The 20,903-nt window shown below is 39.1% G+C and overlaps 1 protein-coding gene across 1 annotated transcript; it reads right to left on the bottom strand.

The window, feature by feature from the left end:
- Positions 1–9: 9 nt before the first annotated feature.
- On the bottom strand, positions 10–19,849 carry LOC124057480 (synuclein, alpha interacting protein). Its single transcript, XM_046385800.1, has 12 exons — positions 19,692–19,849; positions 14,741–14,828; positions 13,827–13,899; positions 13,042–13,592; positions 12,371–12,539; positions 11,965–12,245; positions 11,474–11,653; positions 10,014–10,127; positions 9,206–9,331; positions 7,599–7,768; positions 6,361–6,450; positions 10–5,443 (listed from the first exon to the last, which is right to left on the bottom strand). Exons 2-12 carry the CDS (start codon positions 14,795–14,797, stop codon positions 4,447–4,449), a joined length of 2,808 nt encoding a protein of 935 aa, XP_046241756.1. The 5' UTR covers positions 14,798–14,828; positions 19,692–19,849; the 3' UTR covers positions 10–4,446.
- Between the last annotated feature and the right edge of the window lie 1,054 nt (positions 19,850–20,903).

Below are 20,903 nucleotides of genomic sequence, written 5' to 3'. Positions count from 1 at the left end.
GAATAACATTTATTTGCTCAAGGTAAGAATTTATTTCAGTTTCACAACCGCTTCAATAACAGAAGGACAGAAGAGCAGTTGTCTGTCTCTGTACATGCTGGTTAGTAAAAAAACAAAACAAAACTGAATTCAGTTTAGACCTCCAACATTCATTCATTTTTTTTTTTTTTTTTTTGCATCGAGAGTAAACTTCCAAGTCGATGCAGCAACACTGTCCATCTAAAAAGTTCATAAAAAATAACAATAGAGTAAAACAGGTGGAGTTTAGTTTGTCTCCTCTGTAGAAAGATACCACATTAACAATGCCAATGTCCTTTCTGGTGTCCTAAAGAAGTGGTCACAATGCAGACACGTTAAATAAAACAAACCCACTGTCAGAACACTGATTGTTTTAGCAGTAAGCGAAATTTTAAGGCAATTGAGATTGGAAGTTTCCCTGGTAACTCCAGCCTACACAGTTGGAAAACCTAAAAATTTCTGGTAAGTCTACTTAATGAGTGTGTAGTTACCTAATGTTGTCTCCCGGAAAGAATTAATTGACAAATGAGATGGTAGGCATAGACAGTGTTTTCTTATTGTTATTGTAGTTAGTTGTGTTGAGTTTTGTTAATTAGTTTTAGAGAAATTTCACTTCATTTTTTGTATGTTCTGCTAACCTGCTATACATTGACTGCAAGTTGAAAGCTGAAAGGTGCTCACAATGAACATAAACACAAAGCTGGATGTGAGAATTGGTCCTTTGAATAAAGTTTTATTGAATCAAGATGGTCCTATTTCCAAAATGCAGACAAAAATGAAAAAGATAGAAATTTTGCATTTCTACTTTGAATGAAAAGCAGAAGGGTAGAAAAAAAGGATGGATGAATTGGAAAGACATAGTCTTGTATCATCTAGGGCTCATTGCAGTTTATAACAGATCTTTTGATGGAAGCCACATGGAGAAATCACTATTGCAAAAACTGCACATGTCTGACCAGTATTTCTGTCAGAAATCCATCTGATTGTCCAGCAGCTTCTTAGCTAATCATTCAGTAGTGTACCTTTACTAAACCAAAAGACTTAAAATGACCTGCTCACCTGACTCTAGTGAAGACATTAAAATGCTGAATGTTCCCTTTAACAAGTCAGAATAAGAAAACTGGATGCGGGTAAATCCTCCCAGACTCCACTGCCACAAAAATATCCACCATCATCTCCCAAATGAAGAACTACAACAGTATAGGAGTGTGTAAACCTAAAAATGGTAAACTGCAAAAAAGGTCTTTGCGAACCTGAAGTGAACTGCACAGCAGAATCTCGCTAATCCAAACTACAGATACATAAACAAAAAGGAATGTGAAAGAAGAACTCTACAGACTGATGTCTAACAATGGTCAGTTTCAGCTGCATCAGAACCAAACACAGTATTTGTATTAACGTAAACATGTATCAAAAACATGGCCAATGTGTTCCAGTTCCCCTCAAAGCTACAAATTAGAGAGCCAAGGCTGTAATCTGTATTTCTGTTCTGAGTTCTTTCATACACAATAAAAACAAAATGGCAAGGAGAATGATGTTCACTTAGTTAGTGGTGAGGCTAAAAGAAACACTGACATTTTCTCTAATTTGTCTCCAGTCTTTATGCTAAAACTAGATTTAACACACAGAGGTAAACACTGACTGATGACATGAAACAGATGAATGAATTTTAAGTCCTGGTCAGATTTTCATAGAAATGTTGATACTTATGGTGATTTCTACTGATTCTGGTGAACCCTTTGACCTTCCTTCTAGCACCACCCTGAGGAAGAAACTTAGTTTTAACCCTAATACTGTAAAAAAGCTACATAAGTTTAATGAATTCTGTAGCCTCTTGGGGCTAGTGAAGCTTTTGTGTCTGTATTCACCATCAAAGGCCCAGAAAATTACAGACGACAACAGTTTTGGAGTTACACAGAGCCAGAATCAATGTTCAAACAGTTGATTCCAACTTATCGTCATGTACATGGTAGAATTTAGCCTAAAATGGAAATCATAAGAAAAGTGATCAAATAAAAACATTTGTGTTTAACATTATCTGCTATCATATACCGACTCACTGATGTCTGAACAGTGGAGAAGAGCGTTAGATAACAGCCTTAGCCTTCTACTTTCATGCTCTGTGACAGTTTGCCAATGTTCACAATCTCCTGGAAGCTGTATATAATCTCTGGAATGACAAGTTTAAACTTCTGCTTCATCCGCTTCTTCTTCTTTCTATTTAAAGTTCATATGATCGGTTTGTCAGCCGCTGTAGAAGGTGCATCCTTAAACCTCCCCGTCTCAAACACATCACACAACTAAAGTCTACTTCATGCCACAAATACTGCATAGATAATAACCATGGAAATTAAAAAAATGTGTGGAATATGATGAAAAAAATTAAATACTACATATACAGTGGTTTGAAAAACATTTTTTGTGCCAGTGCACGTTAACGACGTGTGATTATAACCACATTTTTTAGGATTTCAAATCATATAACTATGTGCTTAAACATAAATACTAATATTCATCTTTAGTGGAGTTCAGAATACAGTAACAGAGTGGCAGCAAAACAGAAGCCTATAATCTCCGTTTAGAAAGATTATGTTTTGACACTCTTTTTTTGTTTTGTTTTGCAGACCAAATAACTCTGGAAAAGTTCTGGAAGTCGAAACAAACAAACAAACTAAATGTGATAAAAAATGTATGAAAAGGTGAATTATGGAGAGATGAGGTCTCTGCAGGACACTGATTAATACACAAATTTCCTTTAGTCTGTCAATAAAAACAACTGCTTCAAATCCATTACACACAAACTTTCGTCTCAATATCCGTCTCTGAATAACAGCATGAAATACATTTTAACAAACAGAACAGAGCTGAGACAGTTTCTGTTCTTGTCTTTCAGTCCTTTAACTGTATAAAAACCATCATAAATCAAACGTTTGAGGCAAAGAACATGAGAAACGTTATCTCAAAAGCTTCAGTATAACTAAGAAAGGAAGAGGAAGAAAGGAAGTTTCATAAAATAGTGTTATTGCTGAAATTAAACCACTCTCTTGATAAAAAATAATGTGTTTTTTGAATGTTAATACTTGACCTCAGGAGTCGTAGTTTGACAAAATAACAATAAAAACAGCCTATTTATTGCTTTTTTGGAGCTGACACATGCGGTGACAAGAGAAAAAAACTCCATCCATTGGCAAGTTGGTGTTTAAACGTCCAGAAAAAGTTAGTAAGTCAACCTTGAGTTAAATTTATATTTCTATTATATATATTCTATTATAGTTCATATTTCTGGTGGTAATATAAACAAAGGATTATGGTTAAAAGAAGACAGACGTTGACTCCCTGAGTCAACTTTTTATTGTCTCTGTGTGCAGTCTAAAAGCCACTGTCATTATGAATAAATAAATGAAGTCTCCTGTATTAAAAGAGACAAATTGGCAAGACACCAGGTTCAATAAACAAAGTTTGTTTATTTGTTTGTTTACAAGAGCTGGCCAGCTCCTAATCAGCTGATGTGAATGTATCCAAACCAAATGAAAAAAATTAAATCAAGTTAGTTTTTCACCACTGTGACTTGGGCCAAATAAACAAACTGTGGCTGTAGATATAACTTTACCTTCAAGTGAACAAATCACACTCTTGATTAGTCAAGTCATTAAACATCTAAGTAAATTGTTAAAATATGAAGTGGCCGATGTTTTTTTATGTTGCTGTAGTTTACTGTCCTTTACTGAAAACCCTGTTAACCCTTCCAACCTTGAAGCAAACTTACTCCCTGTCACATATTATTTTACTTTATTTTCAGGATAAGTTAAGTTAACCCACTTAGAAATGCTTGCTAATGCATGCTAATCTAATTTGAAATTACATTTCTTGTGTATATGTTCACATAATTTCATAACACATTAAATAACAGCATTTGAATGATGGAGGAGAGGATCATTTTTCCAGGGATATAAAAACACCTATATTGATGGAACATTCTGAGCCTTATTTCAGCTTAACAAGAAAACAAAGCAAATGGGTTGCTTTGTTTTAATTTCCCTTAGGACTGATATTTTCTGAGTTTTGGTACTATAGTTCCCATGATACGTGACTTAGACAGCTGAACACTATACTTGTATATATGTACATCTATACTTGTTTGAATCTGGGGTATTTTTTAATTTGATATCTAAGTAAATTTATGGACACTGTCTTCAATCAGAGATCACATCTACTATTGGAAAGAGTCACAGATATGTCATAGATATGTATGTGTGTTCAGTTTCAGAAATTTATAAAACTGGGAAGAATGGGTACAAAATTGACACAAAATGTGTCAAACAGGTTAATCGCTATACATTTCTCATGTTCACTGCCTCTTGCTGTTTGCTGGTTGTAGTAGTGGTGTGTTTGTTATGTGCTCTCTGCCCTTCAGTAGGCACCAATTGGTTAAACGTTACTGGTTTTGCCCTTTCCTCTGGCTCCTCCTCCTGGACTGCCTTTACTCTCTGACTTCCTGCCAGGTGAGTTCTGACAAGTGGACAGTTTAACAGCAGAGCCTGACTGACCACTGCTGTTGTTATTGTTGTGATTTGTGTTTCCGCTCAGTGTCTCCATGATGGAGCGAAATGCCCCGAACGGTCGTTTGCTTTCAGAGCTTCCTGTTGGAGTCCTTTCCTTCCCATGATGCCCTTTGGTTTGCTCTGTCTCCTGACTGGAGCTCTTGTGGACCTGCTCGTCGAAGGTGACCCTCAGTTTGAGGTTCTGAGACGTTTTCCTTCGAGACGAGGGCGACTTCAGGGCACTTTTGGGGCTCGTGGCAACTTTTTGGCCATTAGACGCATCATGGAAGTCGGCAGAAGCATCCGGTGTTTTACCATCAGTGGCCTCTGGGTCACTGGAGGTGGGGGAGGGGTTGTAACCGATGCTGTCCACCGACTTTGATCCGCTAAGAGAAAACGCCAGCTTCTTGTCAGCTGTGGAGGAGGAGGGGAGGTGTGTCCTCATCATCAGATTAAGGTGGTTTGACAATGGCTCCTCTTCTGTGACTGGCAGGTGGGTCGGCCGATCAGGTCGCAACGTGTTTGACGCTGAGGCTCCTTGATTTTTCCCTTCTTCTGGTGGATAACCATCAGAATCAGATTCACTCAGAGAACGCTGCATGATCTGTTTGAGTCTTGCTAGTTTGAGCTCTCTCCTCTCCACCAGCCCAGTTCTGCGGGCCCCAGGAGCCCCGGGTCCGCAGGGGCCCTCTCTGTTCAGGCCGCCTGCTGGAGGAAGCCTCTCTCTTGGACACAGTGTATCTGACATGTCCTTCCCAAGCAGCTGCCGCAACACAGAGTCCGGACCCACTCCTCCCTGACGAACCAACCACTGACCATCACCTGGAGTCCCCTCCGCTGTCAGCATCATCTCTGGCCATGCCTCCACTGAGGGCTGATGGGAGCTGGAGTCCAGAAAGGGAGGCAAATATTAACCTTCATTTTTACATTTTAAAGTGTATATGTTATTGATGCATTTAATTTTTACTATAGCTGTCATTACAAAGACATATACCCTCATTGCTACTTCTATTACCATTGCTACAAAATAATACTGATGGTAGTCCTTACTTTTCTACCATAATTCCTTTTGCCACTACTGGTGTTACCACTGCAGCTTTTTATACAACTACCACAACTCTTCTGCTACACCTGCTGCTACAGTGAAAACTTATACTACTACTACTACTAACGTTACTACTACTACTACTGCTGCTACTAACTACTATTAAGACGACGTCTGCAACTAGATCTTATGCTATTCCTACTGCTGCTACTACTTGTTTTGTACATATTTTAAAAAATTAAAACTGTAATATATGTGATAAATAATAAAGAGTAAACCTGAATCCAACTGTACTTCTGGCACTGTTTGCAGTCTCTTTTGTGTTGCTCACCTGAAAACTGCCGTAAATGTTGCAATCACTTGCTTTCACTACCGCTGCCACCGCCGTTGCTCATATGGGAGGCTTTGAGTTTAAATTCTTCTCAGTGGACGATACCATCGTCAGTCTCCAAACTCTGCTGTGCTGACAGTGGTGTATTTTGCAAGGAGTGACAACTATCACCCTGGCGACTGTGCTGTCAGCACTGAGATTCCAGAAAAGACATACTACCCTGGCTACTACACTTCTCTTAGTCAATTCATAAGCTTGACTTATTCTGTAGTCTTGTATAGGTCGTAATGAATGAGGAGAAACCAACTGTGATATAAAAATATCTATATTTCCATCATGATAAAATAACACAACTCAAGATTCATGGGAGCCATTGCTGATGTTGTAAAATACCACAGTAGAGAATGGGTTCCTGGGTGTGTTACCTGGGTGATCGGGAAGGGGTCCCCTCTGCCTTGTTGGGGTCCATCATTCTCTGCAGTTGTTTCTGTAGAGTCATCCTCTCTGCTGCCTGTCTGCATGACAAATAACACATAGACACACACACACACACACGATTAACACTGGCAAACATCCCCTTGTATGATGCTGAGTCACCTATAGTATAAACAGCTTATACTTTTAGTCAATGAGCTGTTGGTTTTAACAAGGGCTGAATGAAAATAAACAAAAAACAAAACAAGCCATATACTAGATATTGTGACTACAAAATAAGATCGGATGTGACTTTTGCTGGGGCCAGTACAGAGACTGTCTCCATGTTCCCTTGTGTCTGAAGAATATGATTTGTACTGAGATGTATGCAACGGGCTGCTGTAACTAGTCCCTTTTCGTCTTTGTTAACTGCTGACTGGAAGGGAATTGCTCATGAACATACAGAGAAAAGAAAAAGTAAACACTGGGGGAAAAAAAGTGGAGTCTCTGATGGGTGATAAGTTTGGTGAAGGCTGAACTGAACACAAACTCAGACACACACATACATACACACCCTTGGTATCTGCCACTGCACACCAGTTTACTGGCTAATGTACAGTAACTATTTTAGTTGTTTGGGGTGAACATACACAAATGGTCACGCAAATCAGGAATCTTTGTGAATATTTTTAAACACAGATAATATTTAACCAAAGTTTCTCCCACTTTCCCAGGATAATGAAATCTTTGAGGAGAATTGGCACCAATTTTTTCTAATGAAAATCCTAGGTGGAGGAGTTTTGCTAGAAGGTTAAGAGCTTTTGCCAAAATTAGCAGTGAAAAGCTAGCTGAAAATGAGTCTTAAATGCTGTGCTGAAGACAGACACTCAGAACCTCTTCTGTTTCTACTACAAAGTTGAGCTGATAATTGTCTCTCTCTCTCTCTACTGAACTACTAAAAATGCAACACTTTAATGAAATGAGAAATGAAAATTTAATGAAATTAAAGCAGGGACATTGCTCATAAAATGCTTGCATTAATTTACAAACATGATTATCCACAGCTGTTTCATACAAAACTTTCTCCTTCAGTTGCTTAAATTCAGGCCATTTAAAAGCAACAAAAGAGATATGTTGATAATTCTCCACTTTTCACAAACTAAATGTTTAGTGGTTAGGAACTGTAAGAATAGTAATAACTGAGAAACTGTACAACTTCAACATTTTAAGTAAGAACACTGCAACTTACTCATTGAGCTGTTTGGTGAGCTTAACAACCTGTGAGGCCAACGACATGCAGGTTTCCACGACAACCAGGTATCGAGCACAGGTCGTGTGTCCCTGCCGCTCAGCACTCTGGGAAGGCCGCTCCCCCTGCTGGTTCTGGACGGTCACATTAGAACCGTACTCCACCAGAGTCTGGATACACACACAGAGACTGAAACCATCACTGCCCTGAGTTCTGCTCTTGGCAAGATTTCACACATGTTGATCCTTATTTCTATGTCAGGATTCAAATCAGAAACACTATCATTTTCAGAAGTTGCTCTATTATTAGTATTTCTGCCTCTGTGTAGTAAAATGCTCTCCCCATAGTAAAGATCCAGTTGGATTTGCTGAGGAAAAAGCAGCTACTTCATCTAAAAGAGATCATTAACTTAATCAGTATTTTGATTGCTAGCCTGGCTAGCCAACAGGAAGCAGACAAGAGTGATAACATCCACCTCTCATTCAGCAGGGTGTGCCACCTACCAAGAATAAAAAACACTCAGCCTTCAGAGCAGGAAAATGAGCTTCAGATAATAAAACGCATTTTACAATAAATCAGTGTTTTGTCATGATATGTAGGAGTAGACCAACTTAAACAGGATGCTCCCTTAAAACTACAGTTGCACCTACACCAATAACCAGTATCGGGTTTCAGTTCAGTACTGAGCTCACATAATAGTACTCATAATCATAAAACTACTTTGGCACAACTGCTTTGTTGAGACTGCAACAAAATGTGCAAACCTCTGGAACTGCACGTACCACATGCTACAGTCTCTCACTCACCAATGGAACAGACACAGCCTGTCAACTAGCATGGAAACTCCTGGAAAAAAGCTAAAAAGTCTGAAATTCACAGTTCACCCATTCTGCACAATAAGATTACTCTCCATGGTCTCTGCTCTGAGGAACATCCGACTTCTTGGATAACCATTCCCTAGAGCTGACAGTAACTCCGGAGGTGTTGGAATCACAAAGTTTGTCTATCAGACCCAAGCAGCATCATTTTGGTTTATTTTCATTGTCCAAGAGGTTTTCGTTAGCTGAACTGTGGACTTTGCATTGGTAGAGATCAGAGAGGATTTTTTTTAGTTAAGAATCTAGTCATGATAATTGTGGATTTCTCATTTTATTTTATCCCATCTTAGTGTGTTCATAAGGATATAGGCTTATGAAAACAATTTCTAAGAAAGTGAAAATATTAAAGAATAATAGGATAACTAGGCCTAAGATTTTTGTTTACTCTTACATTGTGGAAATACTGCAAATAAATGTGTATCCTTAAATCATGTTCTGTACAGCTGTGTTGTAGATTAAGAATTATTAGAGCAGCATCTTGAGCTGGGTTGCATTTGTCCTCTGTTAGTTTAAAAACTCAACTGGATTTATGTGAGCATCCAAGGAAACATCTTACACATCGTGTACTGCAATCATTTCATCTGTTCAATATGTGATGGAAGATCAAGTGATACGGTATATAAGTGAGCAAACAATAATTAGAATTAGACGTCATCATAGATTTCTAAAAGTAACACTTTTTGAGTACTTTTCAGCCCTGAGGAACTGTTACTTTCCAGCAGCACACACCTGTATACAGGTCAGGTGTCCATACTGAGCTGCTACATGGACAGCAGTGTTTCCATTCTGGTCAACTTCGTCCAGTGAGATTGCCTGTTCCTGCATGAACTGAAGCAACCACAACAAGACCTTCTCCTAGAGGGAGAGAGAGGGAGAGAGAGAGAGAGAGAGCGAGAGGTAGGTGTTGTACCCTCCTTTAAGTGAGTTTAATAAATGAACCAACCACAGTGTTCCACAACACGCACGCATGTAAGCACACATACCAAGCATCCACTCTACACATAAAAAACTATGAAAGACAGAATCTCAGATACTCAGATAGAATTTAATATAAATATAAAATTATATTTTTAATATAAAAATATAAAACTAATAAACTAATAAAAATAATAAATGTCTTAACCACCAACAGAACACCTGTTACACTCTTAGCTGCAGCCCCATCTACACACTACACATTAGTGAAGCTGACTTCATCCCAATTCGCATGTACCTATTGTCATAAACAACAACTAGATTAATTTCTCAGATTTAGAGACCTGCACCTCTACCAGGTGATTTCTTCATTGTGTGTTGCATTGATATGTCTTGAATGAACAACTTTGGTTAAAGAGAGTGCTTTCAGTATTTTAAATGTTTCCATGCATACAGTAGGGTCACTGCAGAAAAAAATCATGTTACATTGTCAGCTTGTCGTCACACGGATTTCTTAAAAAGACACCCAAAGGAGTTAATATGAGGTCAATGGAAGTGTGGATATCCTAACTCATTAGTGTGTGTTCTTATTTATGTGAATGAGTGTGTGTGTGATTTTTACCTGCCCATAGCGGGCAGCGTAGTGGATCAGACTGGGATGCTCTCTGGTGCAGCTCAGCTCTGCGATGGCCTCCGTCTCACTCACCATCCACCTCACACACTCCAGATGACCGTTCTGCAACAAACACAGACGTGCACACACACAGTTAACATGTTTCAGTCAGGACCAGGTGGATGGAAATCAGTCATCCAATTAATCTGAATGAGTAAACAAGAGTCTGGGTAAGAGCCAATAAGGACTCAGCTGCCTAGCTTGTCTCAAGATAACATGCTTCCTGTCTGGCAGCCAATCAAGTGCCCGGTTTCCACTGTAGACCAGACAAAACAAGAGCTACTCAGTTTTTATCGTGTTCTTTTCCCCAGTTTCATTCCTGGGGCTCATTTTGAACGTCCTGTGGCTGCCAACAAAGCTGACGTAAAAGTTCACGTCATTTTATCAAAAATCTTGGCCTTAATCGCCTTATGACCTTACTGACCAGCTGCCAACAGCCAGTCAAATATCTCCATATCCTTCACGACTTGAAGCTATTTTTTTTCTTAACTTCCAATATTTCCATCTGCAAGTGCAAAATGGAGGAATTTTTTGAAAAGCCAGAAGGAGAAAAAATATCCCCACTGTTCTCCAACTATGGTCTGGAAAATAAACAGAAAAGACTAACAACCAAAACTGATTGTTTTTGTTGTTGTGGCTATATAATATATTGTGCTGTGGGACTGCTACTAGACTGCCCCATTAATATCACAAACAGGGATTGAGGCAGAGATTTTCTAGTTGTAAATCTTTTCTCCATGCATTTTGACTTTTGAACTCAACAATGCTTTGCAGTTATTGGGAATGTGTGGATCACACAAGTTGAAAACAGTCCTAACAGCTCATCAAATTCCAATCAGTTCATCTGATTCCATGGCATGCATCAGCACAGAGGCATAAGAATTCTCCACTCAAGTAAGGAAAAACTGACTGAGCTGTATACATGCATTCTTCTTTGATATTAACAGGCTGGAGACTGAAAAAATACTTGGTTAAAATAATACTTCAATTTAATTACTGCCTCAAAGAAAATAAAGTTTCATTAGTTAAAGTGGTACGCTAAAAGAGTGCAGACAATCACTATCATATGAGGATAAGCTGTTTATTCAACAATCAAGAAAAAAGAAGAGGCTTAAAATGAAAAAGAGGCTTGTAAACTTTTTTTTACAAGGAATACTTTGTAATTTGTATTGTATTTGTATTTGTTCATTTTAAAGGCAAGCTGGCCCTCTTGAGTTTTCTACAGTGTGTTTGTGAGTTCTACAGTAAATAAGTTATTAGTCACTTTTAGCTATATTATCATTCAAATTGGTCATTACAACACTGAATCATTTAGTTAAAAGCTAATATCTGACAAGAACTACAATACAGTTAAACATGTTACTTTCAGGTTCACACACACACACACACACACACACACACACACTGACCTTCACTCCCAGACCAGCAGGAGTGAGCTGCTGGTTGTTCCGCTCATTGAGGCCGTCCTCTCCCATCAGAGAGGTGAGATGCTGCAGACAGTCAGCATGACCCTGAGAGGCTGAGATATGCAGCAGGTTGTTCCCATCCTCATCTCTGATCAGCTCCAAGTTATCTGCTGCCAGGTGAGGCTGCAGGAGTAGGAAAAGAGGAGAAACAAAGTGTGCAGTAGGAAGAGGAAGTAGTGTAAAAAACATCAAGGGGTACACAAAGGCAACCAGAGGAGGAAGGTGAGAAAGAGAAAGATAAAGTGTAGAATGGAGAGAAGGAGAAGGAGGAGGAGGAGGTAAGGTGAAGGATAAAGAAGAGGAGGAGTGAAAGAAGGCACAAGAAGAGGAAAGGAAAAGGAGGAGAAAGAAGAGGACACAACAACAGATGTGGTTTGCAAATGTCAGATCGCACACATCCTACTCTGCCATTGGTCAGAATGCCTCGCACTCACCAACAAGGAGATCTGTCCTTCTCTGACAATATTGATAATGTTCTGGTTCTTCTTGGTCTCCTCGTCCACCTCCCCACCTGCTACTCCACCTCCTCCAAATCCCCTTGGGACACCACTGCCTCCACCTGCTCCTCCTGGTCCAGGAGCCCAGGGCTTGGAGGCATCTTGCCTGCCCATGCTACAACCTGGCAGTGGGAACATCAGCCCTGGACCCCCTGGAGGCTCCACGCTTGGCCTCTGGGTTTGGGAGTCTTGGTAGACCCGCACAGACAGTAGTTTGTCTGGAAGTCATTGTTCATATTAAGTTATATGACATAATTTTATAGCATTTTATGACAATGTTTTCATCCAATACGAAAGGCTAAAACAAAGAGAAAGAGGAGTTGACTGTGTTTTTCAGTTATACCTGCATCAGAGAAAGAAGAGAGGGAGGAGGAGCAGCTGAGAAGTCCAGAGGAGACCAACTCTGACTGGTAGCTTCCTCCAGCTGGGGAGCGGTGGAGGTGGTGGAGGTCTGGATCCATGGACTTGGACTTCCTCAGATCTGACCATTTCACCGGAGATAGGACACAATACTGCAGGACACACATGAATTGCAACTGGGTGACTTTTCAAACAAATTAAACAACATAAGAGATGATAAGGTAATTCATCACCATCTGCTCAGGTAGTTGAGCACTAAAACCACCAGTCAGTGGTGTGGGCATCAGTCCACGACTTACGACATGATCTTACCTAAGATCACCATATTTACAACAGTTCATGTGTAAAACATCTATGCTGGTATCTAGTCAACACTAGGAGACTAGAGAACTATTGTCTTGTAAAACCTCAAGACCAGTAAGAATAAGCAGCCTTAAAACTTATGTCCACTATTATTGTCAATTACTGCAGAAAGCACTTTTTCTTTGTAAAGAATGGTTTAAAACTTGCTATATTTACTATATTAACAATCCACTGACAATGATTTCAACATGATTTCATTCTTACACGTCACCTTCGGGGCTCTATGGACCACAGATGGACTCATAAATAAATAGTCTGAAAGAATTTCCCTTGAACTTGATTAGTGCCTACCGGAGACTGTGAGCTGCTGGCCAGACTCAGGGGCTCGTTCTGGGGTAAAGCGGAGCTCTTCAGCCCTCCTCCCCTGTTCCTCTCCAGGGTGCCCCCACCCAGGTTGCTCCCCGTCACTGATCGCTTATCATGAGGCACGCGAGGCAGCGTGGACATCTGCTGACTGGACTTAATATAAGGCACGTCCAGGATTTCGTCCATGTCCAGATCATAGTGCTCCAGCTCTCCGAACAGAACCTGAGGGTTGTTCCCCCCCACGACACCAACGCTGCCACCGAGGCCCTTTGCCTTCCCTCCTGACCCATCAGTGGAGGTGGAGGCTTGAGTCTGTTTGTCAGAGCTTAAGTCATCCTTACTGCTCTCCCCTGGCTCCACCAGCCCTTGGACTTGAACTTTACCATCAGAGTCAGAGTCAGTGGTCTCTGGTTGGTGTTTGAGAGGTGAAACCCTCTTTACCGGCCGGAACTTACTGTGGACCTCAGCGAGTCCCGTAGGTTTGATTCCCCCACTGCTGTGGGAGGAAACGCCACGACTCCAACTGATGGCTGGAGCTGTAGAAGGAGCAGACATAATGAGAGATTAGCTGAGTTACGTATGAAGCTCAGATATAAAAAAACAAAAAAAAAACCAAAAAAAAAAAAGAGAAGGGCATCTATTTTTGTTTTGTCGAAGCCTGGTAATACTTTTAAAACAGCACACTCACTTGAGGCAACACTGCTACACAGTTTTAATTAAGAGAGTAAATACTCTAATTAAGCTATACTTCTATATTACTGAGTTACCACCTGGTCGCTCCTCGGCCTGGCCATCACTCCTCCTGGACAACTCTGGGATGCTTTTCAAAGACGTCACAGAATACTGCATGATGAGAAAGAACGACAAAAATAAAGAGTGAGAGAGATACCGTCTCAGACAACTGTACACAGTAGTTCAGCAGCTGTGCAAACAGTTATATTTAGATATTAATTGCAGCAGCACTTATGTTGCTCTAAGTAGAGACAGACTGTAACATGGAGCAGTCAGCCAGCTGTGGTTTACAGTCACCAGTTTCATACACTGAGCTTAAACTAATACAGTCTCTGAAAATCCATCACAAAGGTCAGAATGTTAACTTTATGTTAAAATTTTAGTGAGGTGTCGATTCAACATCACGATTATTGCAGAGGCTGTAGTTTGAGCTGCTGCTGAATCACACTTTGTTGATTTAAATGGAATTAAGGAATTAGAACGATTATAGCCTATACATGTAGTGTTCACTGCAGAACCGTTCCATTTGGTCTCACTAGTGTTAACTGGCTGTACCTAATAAACTGAACAATAAATGTGTTTGTAGCATGTATAATGTATGTGGCACCTTGCAGGATGTACCCTTTTCAGATTGTTTCACGTAACACCTCGGTGTAGATTGTTGTGGGTGTTTGTTAGTTATGCGTAGATCGTTGTTTTCAATTTTTTCCACATTACTGTAGGTAGTTGTTTGTTAATAGAAAAGTCATGGCTGTAGGTAGAGTTGAGGCTGTGGCAAGTTTGTAATTAGGCCTTCTCAAGACTCTAAATTAAGGATATTCCCCCACTGATGTATAGGATGAAGCTTGGAGCAGATGGAGACATTTTTAATGGACTCTATTACCAGCGGGGCTGGTGTAGTTAGCAGTTATATGGCAGTTATCAGCTGCTAGTTCGTTTATATCACACTGACCACTGAATCATCGGAGAAGTCAATCTCATCCAGGTCCAGGTATTCAGGAGCCTCCATCTTCACACCACATCATCAGCCTCCAAACCAGCTGCAGACACACAATAACATACAATAATATTATAATAACATTATTTTGATCTAAGTTGTGAACACACTCTTTGAAATTGTGGGAACAGTTTACAATTTACATCCATTTTTACACTCTTTCTTCTGCTCTGTTCTTCTTTCTAAGTTTTCTAAAATCAGTCAACACAGATACTTTGGTAACCATTGAAAGTCCAAATCCCCTTTGTTTGTAGCTTCTATGTAGCAGCATCATATCCATAAATATGAAGAAAAATACTTTTGGGGATTAACACTGCAGTGATATGATCAGCAGAAATAAAACACGGGAAGTAGCTGCAGGAAACTGAGAACAGTCCTGTTGAAAACTGTTTAAGTGTTTTCTTTCTTTTTCTATGACAAACTGCTGCTCAGTGAATAAAGAGGACACAGTGGAAATAACAAAACTGACTATTTTAAGGAGGATTTTCTCTCTTACCAACTAACAAAGGTTGCACGAAAAACATGTTGTTCGAAGGAAATCAAATCCTTTTCAGGTCAGTAATACCGAGGTTTACAACGGTTTAAAGCCTAAACTGTCAACCGCCCAAACTGCCTGAGCTGTTGTGATCAAAGGCAACAAACAGCAGGATAATCAGGACTAATCAGAGAGCAGCATGACTTGCAGCATGCACAAAGATTTAAAGACACAAGACGCAGCCTGAAGCAACATGAGAGCAAGAACTGACCTTGCTAAAAGACACTGAAACACATATGTCACATATCACTCAGCAAATAAGTAAGACTTTGAAAACCAAAGTTAAAGCATCCCTATTAACTGTGGTGCTGCAGGTTATATAGTTCATGCTAAATTAAAATATATTGGTTTTTGTTTTGTTTTTTTAAGAAATATCATATCATTAGCAGTATCAGACTCAGTACTCAAATGTCAGTTAGGCTACTATCCCTTTTACACATTAATAGATTATTTGATAGTTTAAATCTTCAACCATTTTGACATTCTCTCAATTGAGCAAAAAATACTCTCCATTGTGAAGGTTTGCTGCTTTTCTATTTTACATGTAATTATAAACTGAATATCTGGTTTTTGGACTAGTGGTCTGGAAAAACAAGACATTAGGGGATGTCACATTGGATTCTGGGAAAATTTGCTGAGCCATTTTCTAACAAATAATGCACAGATCAAATCAATGATGAAAATCACTGCTAGTGGCAGCCATCAGACGTTTACAAGAACCTGCTATAATTGAAACCACTGCTGAATACAGTCCAGTCAGAACACTCACGTCATCAGGTGTGACCTACAACAAGATCCAGATGTGTTGACGGAGCTTTTAGTTACTTTGGTCCTGTTCTCTGGACCAAACTGCCTGTTGACCTGAGGTCCATCATAACCATCTCCACATTCAAAAGCAAAACATTTTCTATATTCTCAGGCTTATGAACAACTGTATGTGTGTGTCTGATCACATTGACTTAATTTGTCACGAAATGTGCTTATAAATGAAACAGCCCTGTCTTAAAAGTACAGCTACAACCACTGTTGTACTACTAGCTATTTTCCTCTAAACGCCTATTACTCTCTACAGCAAAATTGGCTTTTCTTTTGAAACTCTTCCACAGAGAGGTCAGAGGTCAACTACAGAGAAGCACTGCTTTGCTATTAAAGGACAGTGCCTTGCAAAAAGTAAGTACTGTCCCACAATGAAGGATCATAGTTGTTTAAATAACTTAGTTGGTTTTGGTCAGGGTGTGCTTGTCTTTCATGCAGTACTGTAAGGTGTATTTGCTTTTTTTCCCCCACCACCACTCGCTGTACATTGCACATACTGTATTCTCGAACATTTCTTTATGTTTTAAAATAAACATACTTAAATTCATAGTCATGAGATGTTCAGAAAGCAGCAAATCTGTGGAGCTTTCATGTAAGAGTCGAGTTGTTTTCAGACTGTGTGGGAGCGACCGCAGAACTAAACTGGCCAAAATAAAACCTCTGATTGCAGCTTTGAGAAACAGTTGAGCCTAACATCCTTGATAACAACAGTTTAGTCCTGAAACCCAACATCAAAAATAAGACTGAATCAAAAACGAAGGAGGAAGTCTGCTTTCTCTGTTTATATGAACAGCTGACAAGCCCAAATCCTTCCAGGCAGCAAGACACAAAAACAATAAAGAAAGACGAGATGTTGTTTTGGAGCAAAATCAAGAAACAAGGACAGGAGTTTTCAGGAGGAATTTGAAAGAAATTTAATTACTCTTTCTACATGGTGAAATTAGATATTTCTCCCAGAGATCTGGAGCAACTGCTGGTCTACCTATATTAAAAAAGAAAAAAATTCATAGCTTGTGAGCTAACAAGAAAAACTGTGTAAACGAGACATGTCCTGAACAGAAATTAAACTGATATCGGTCTCCTCATTTGATCCTGGGCAAAGCTGGGCTCAGACTACAGGACTTTTAAATTCCTAAATGATTTAGACATCAGGTTGCATCGCGCACAAGAGAAAAAAACTATGCAGCTGTTCTTTCTAATCACAAACATGCACAAACTACAAGACTTGAAAATAATGGCGCATCAATCGCTACAGGATATTATTAAGATTATGGTGCCAGAGGGAGCAATGACCTGTTGTGATTTCAAGTGATCACATCGGGAAGCAACTGCAAACAAAACGGAGACCGACATGCTGCAACAGCTTGCTGTAGTAACTCTTTGCATTGAGAAAACACAAAAGCAGAAGAGTAAAGGAGTCTAGATGAGAACATGGGTGGGGAGGCTGCGTCAAAATGGGTTGTAGAATGAGCCTTTTAAATCTACATAGGACTCTGTCACGTCGCACTACCATGTTTCTACAGGAGCCCAGAATGAACAAACCAAACACTGCCTCTACAGAGGGCATTTCACCTTTTCACCGCCACCACAGTTTCTCCTACATGCTATGCACTGAGGCAAGTGGTATTCTGTTGAAATCTGCAAGCTCATTGTTAGATGTCAGTTCTTCCAAATGAATATAAACAACTGGGAAATGGCAGCATCTCTCTCTTGATCTTGTTCCTATTGATAATCCACAAATCTCTCTGTCAACAGTTCACAGGGACCCATATGCTAAGTGGGAAGCTTTTTCAGGAAATCATCAAATTATATCATCCTCAATCATATTAAGAATATGACTGTGTCTCGCATTAAAAACCATTGAAAATTAGTCCGGTACTACTTTGTAAGTTAGTACATTTATGCATTCTCATCCGAAGGCAAAAAGTTGCCAGCCTTGTGACTGTTTTTATAATAATGTTTTCTGTCACTGACTTAGAGCAAACTGTGCAGAAAAAGGAACAACCCAAGCCAGGTACCAATACAGCTGTGTTTTTAGTATGCACGCAATTACAGATAATAATAACCACTGGACGCATGCAATGCAAAAAAGAGCGATATAGGTTGGCATCAGACAAGTTACAAGCTGAACTTTCTTCACCACCTCAGCCGTCTATCAGCCAGTTAGAGGCAGTAATTCAGACTGCGTGGAAGCCTGATTACAGGCATTAAAACCTGTAGACTGGACAGTGGCCCGTTTAAATCTCATTAGCGTTGGTCATGTAGTGCTGTGGGTTCACTCTCTTATTTCAGTGTCAGATGTCATATTTTTACATATTTTTATTTTCCAAGTAAAACTGGCATCAAGGATTGATATTAGGACTTAACATGCAACATGTCACATGTCATGCAAGATCTTATGTAACATTAGATGGTTATAAAGTCTTTTTTCCTCATAAGTAAATGTGGTACATGTTATTTGACAAACCTTCATACCAGAATTTACAGCTGGGTGATAATTCAAATAACCCTTTACCGAATAAGCAGAACTGTTATATGATGGTTTCCCACAAGACAACAAGACATCACCTGAACTTCATAAAAATTCCATTTTAATAAAATCAAACTTTAAATTTAAGGTAAAAAAGGAGCAGAGATGTCACTTAGGATAACATATTTTGGGGTGTGCCTATCTACTTCTGACCGTTGTCGGACCGGATATGGAGTGTTTGATTGTCTTGCTTGCTTAAAACCAAACAAAATTATTTATTGAAAGTTTTGTTGTCTGTGTTTAAACTCTGCAATAGACTGAACATTCAGTGTGCTTACTTTCTGCTTGGCTGGATATACATTTGGCTTACCAGAGTACAGAAAAAATATTCTTATTAATAATGCGACACCTGCATTAGTGCAAAAGTTTTAAAATGACAAATTCAGCACTGAAAGTAATAAAGTTCAGAATATGCACAGATTGAGGATGCTTCATGAACAATGGTAGCAGCAAGCAGCTCGTCAATTTTAACCACAGTCTATAGTTTTAACGTAAGGTGTAAATGATCATCGTAGCCTAGTGTCTCCAATTAAGTGACTCAGGCTGTTATTTCACTGAATAATTGCTTGAAATTACCTTTCTAATGGCAAAAATGTGGGGAACATCATATTTTGTGACGAAGCACTGACAGAAAATCTTCGTTTTACTGTCATTAAAAATACTTGATACAATACTAGTTAATAAGAATTAGTACAAAACAGACTGACAGTAGCTGGTAAAGCTACATAATTTTTATTTTACAAATGAAAACAATGAACGTGGAGTGAGGTTCAGGTAGTCTTCCCTCTCCTTTTTCTTGACAGCTAATTTAGTCCGCTGATACCAGCTCGTGAAGCAGCAGGAGCCTAATTAGCTAACGTTAAGCTAGCTCGCTAATCAGCATCCAGGGATGCTAATGTGAAAGCTAACTGACTAGCCAGGCAGTTGGAAAATTAGGTCAAAACAGAAAGCTCAGGTAGAAACTAACCCGACCCGGCGTAAAGGGGGGTTTCTAATGTCTATCGGACAGTTTTACGAAACAATACCTTGTCGAAGTCAGCCAACCGAGGAGAAATAGCTGGCTTGAGGAGAGGATACAGCTAGCAGAGCCGCTAGCTGGAATGATCCTTGGATCCAGCTGTTTTTTTCCTTCTGTCGCCTCGCTGTCTTGAAAAGCACAAAGACTTTGACATATGGGCAGCACAGAGAGAAGGAAATAAGAAGAGGACTCACTCTGAACACAATTATGAGTACCATATGCTTTAGGACGAAGAAAAGAACTACACTTTTACTTAAAGCTTTCAGAGTATAACTGCTTTGCCAAAGAATTATGGCTTCTGTTTGGTCATAGGATATATTTATGTACAGTGTGGATAGGTTATTAGAAGTTTAAACAAGATACCACATACCAATTGTACTTTTCAGGTAAGAATTTGGAGATGCTCTTATGTATAGAGGTCCATTTCTGACAGAGAAGAAAAAATATACAGATACACAGTTGGAAATTATGAGATAAATTAAAAATGATTTTATTAAATGAGCAGGATTTTGGCTTGATTTCATTATTTTACGAGTCATGTATTTGTATTACAATATAGTTTCTTAGTAATCTCATTTTATCACCAGGTTCCTACTGAACATATGCAGTCCAGTTCTGTGAATAGTAAAGCTGCAGTGTCTGACTGTATCACGCCCACTGTCTCAGACTGAAAGATTTTATCTTTATTGTTCTTACTGATTCCTCCACTGTAATAGACGATCTATGAACAGGGCAGCTGCTCAGACAGAGGAAGTGGAGCCGTTAAATCGGTCCGTTATCCTTAGAATAAAACTACAATAAACTTTTGACGAAGAAAATTTATTTTCCATTGTGATATGCATGTATTCTGAAATGTGTGCACGGATGGAACCATAATATTTTATTTAATGGTAAATGAAGTATGTTACGTCTTCATTTTGAACTACTATCTTATCTTTTAGGATTTTAACATCTGGACGCTAAAAAAAATATGGTTTAGACAATAAACAACTATTGATTATAATTTCTGTTTTTATAATTAAAATTAAATTAATATAATAAAATAATATTAATCAAATCTGCTTGATTTGAAAAATTGTGAGTCGGATAAAAGAGCTAGCTGCTTCATCAGCATTATCACCAATAACAATAATTACGGTAATATGTTATTTCGTTGTTAGTTGTCGCAGTGTATATGGCTTGAAATCGTAATAGCATTGAAGGAAATGTTCTTATATCA

This window comes from Scatophagus argus, chromosome 4 (genome assembly GCF_020382885.2).
Source record: "Scatophagus argus isolate fScaArg1 chromosome 4, fScaArg1.pri, whole genome shotgun sequence".
NCBI lineage: Eukaryota > Metazoa > Chordata > Actinopteri > Scatophagidae > Scatophagus > Scatophagus argus.
Note: the sequence above shows the minus strand (reverse complement) of the source record. Positions and strands in the feature narration are given on the sequence as shown.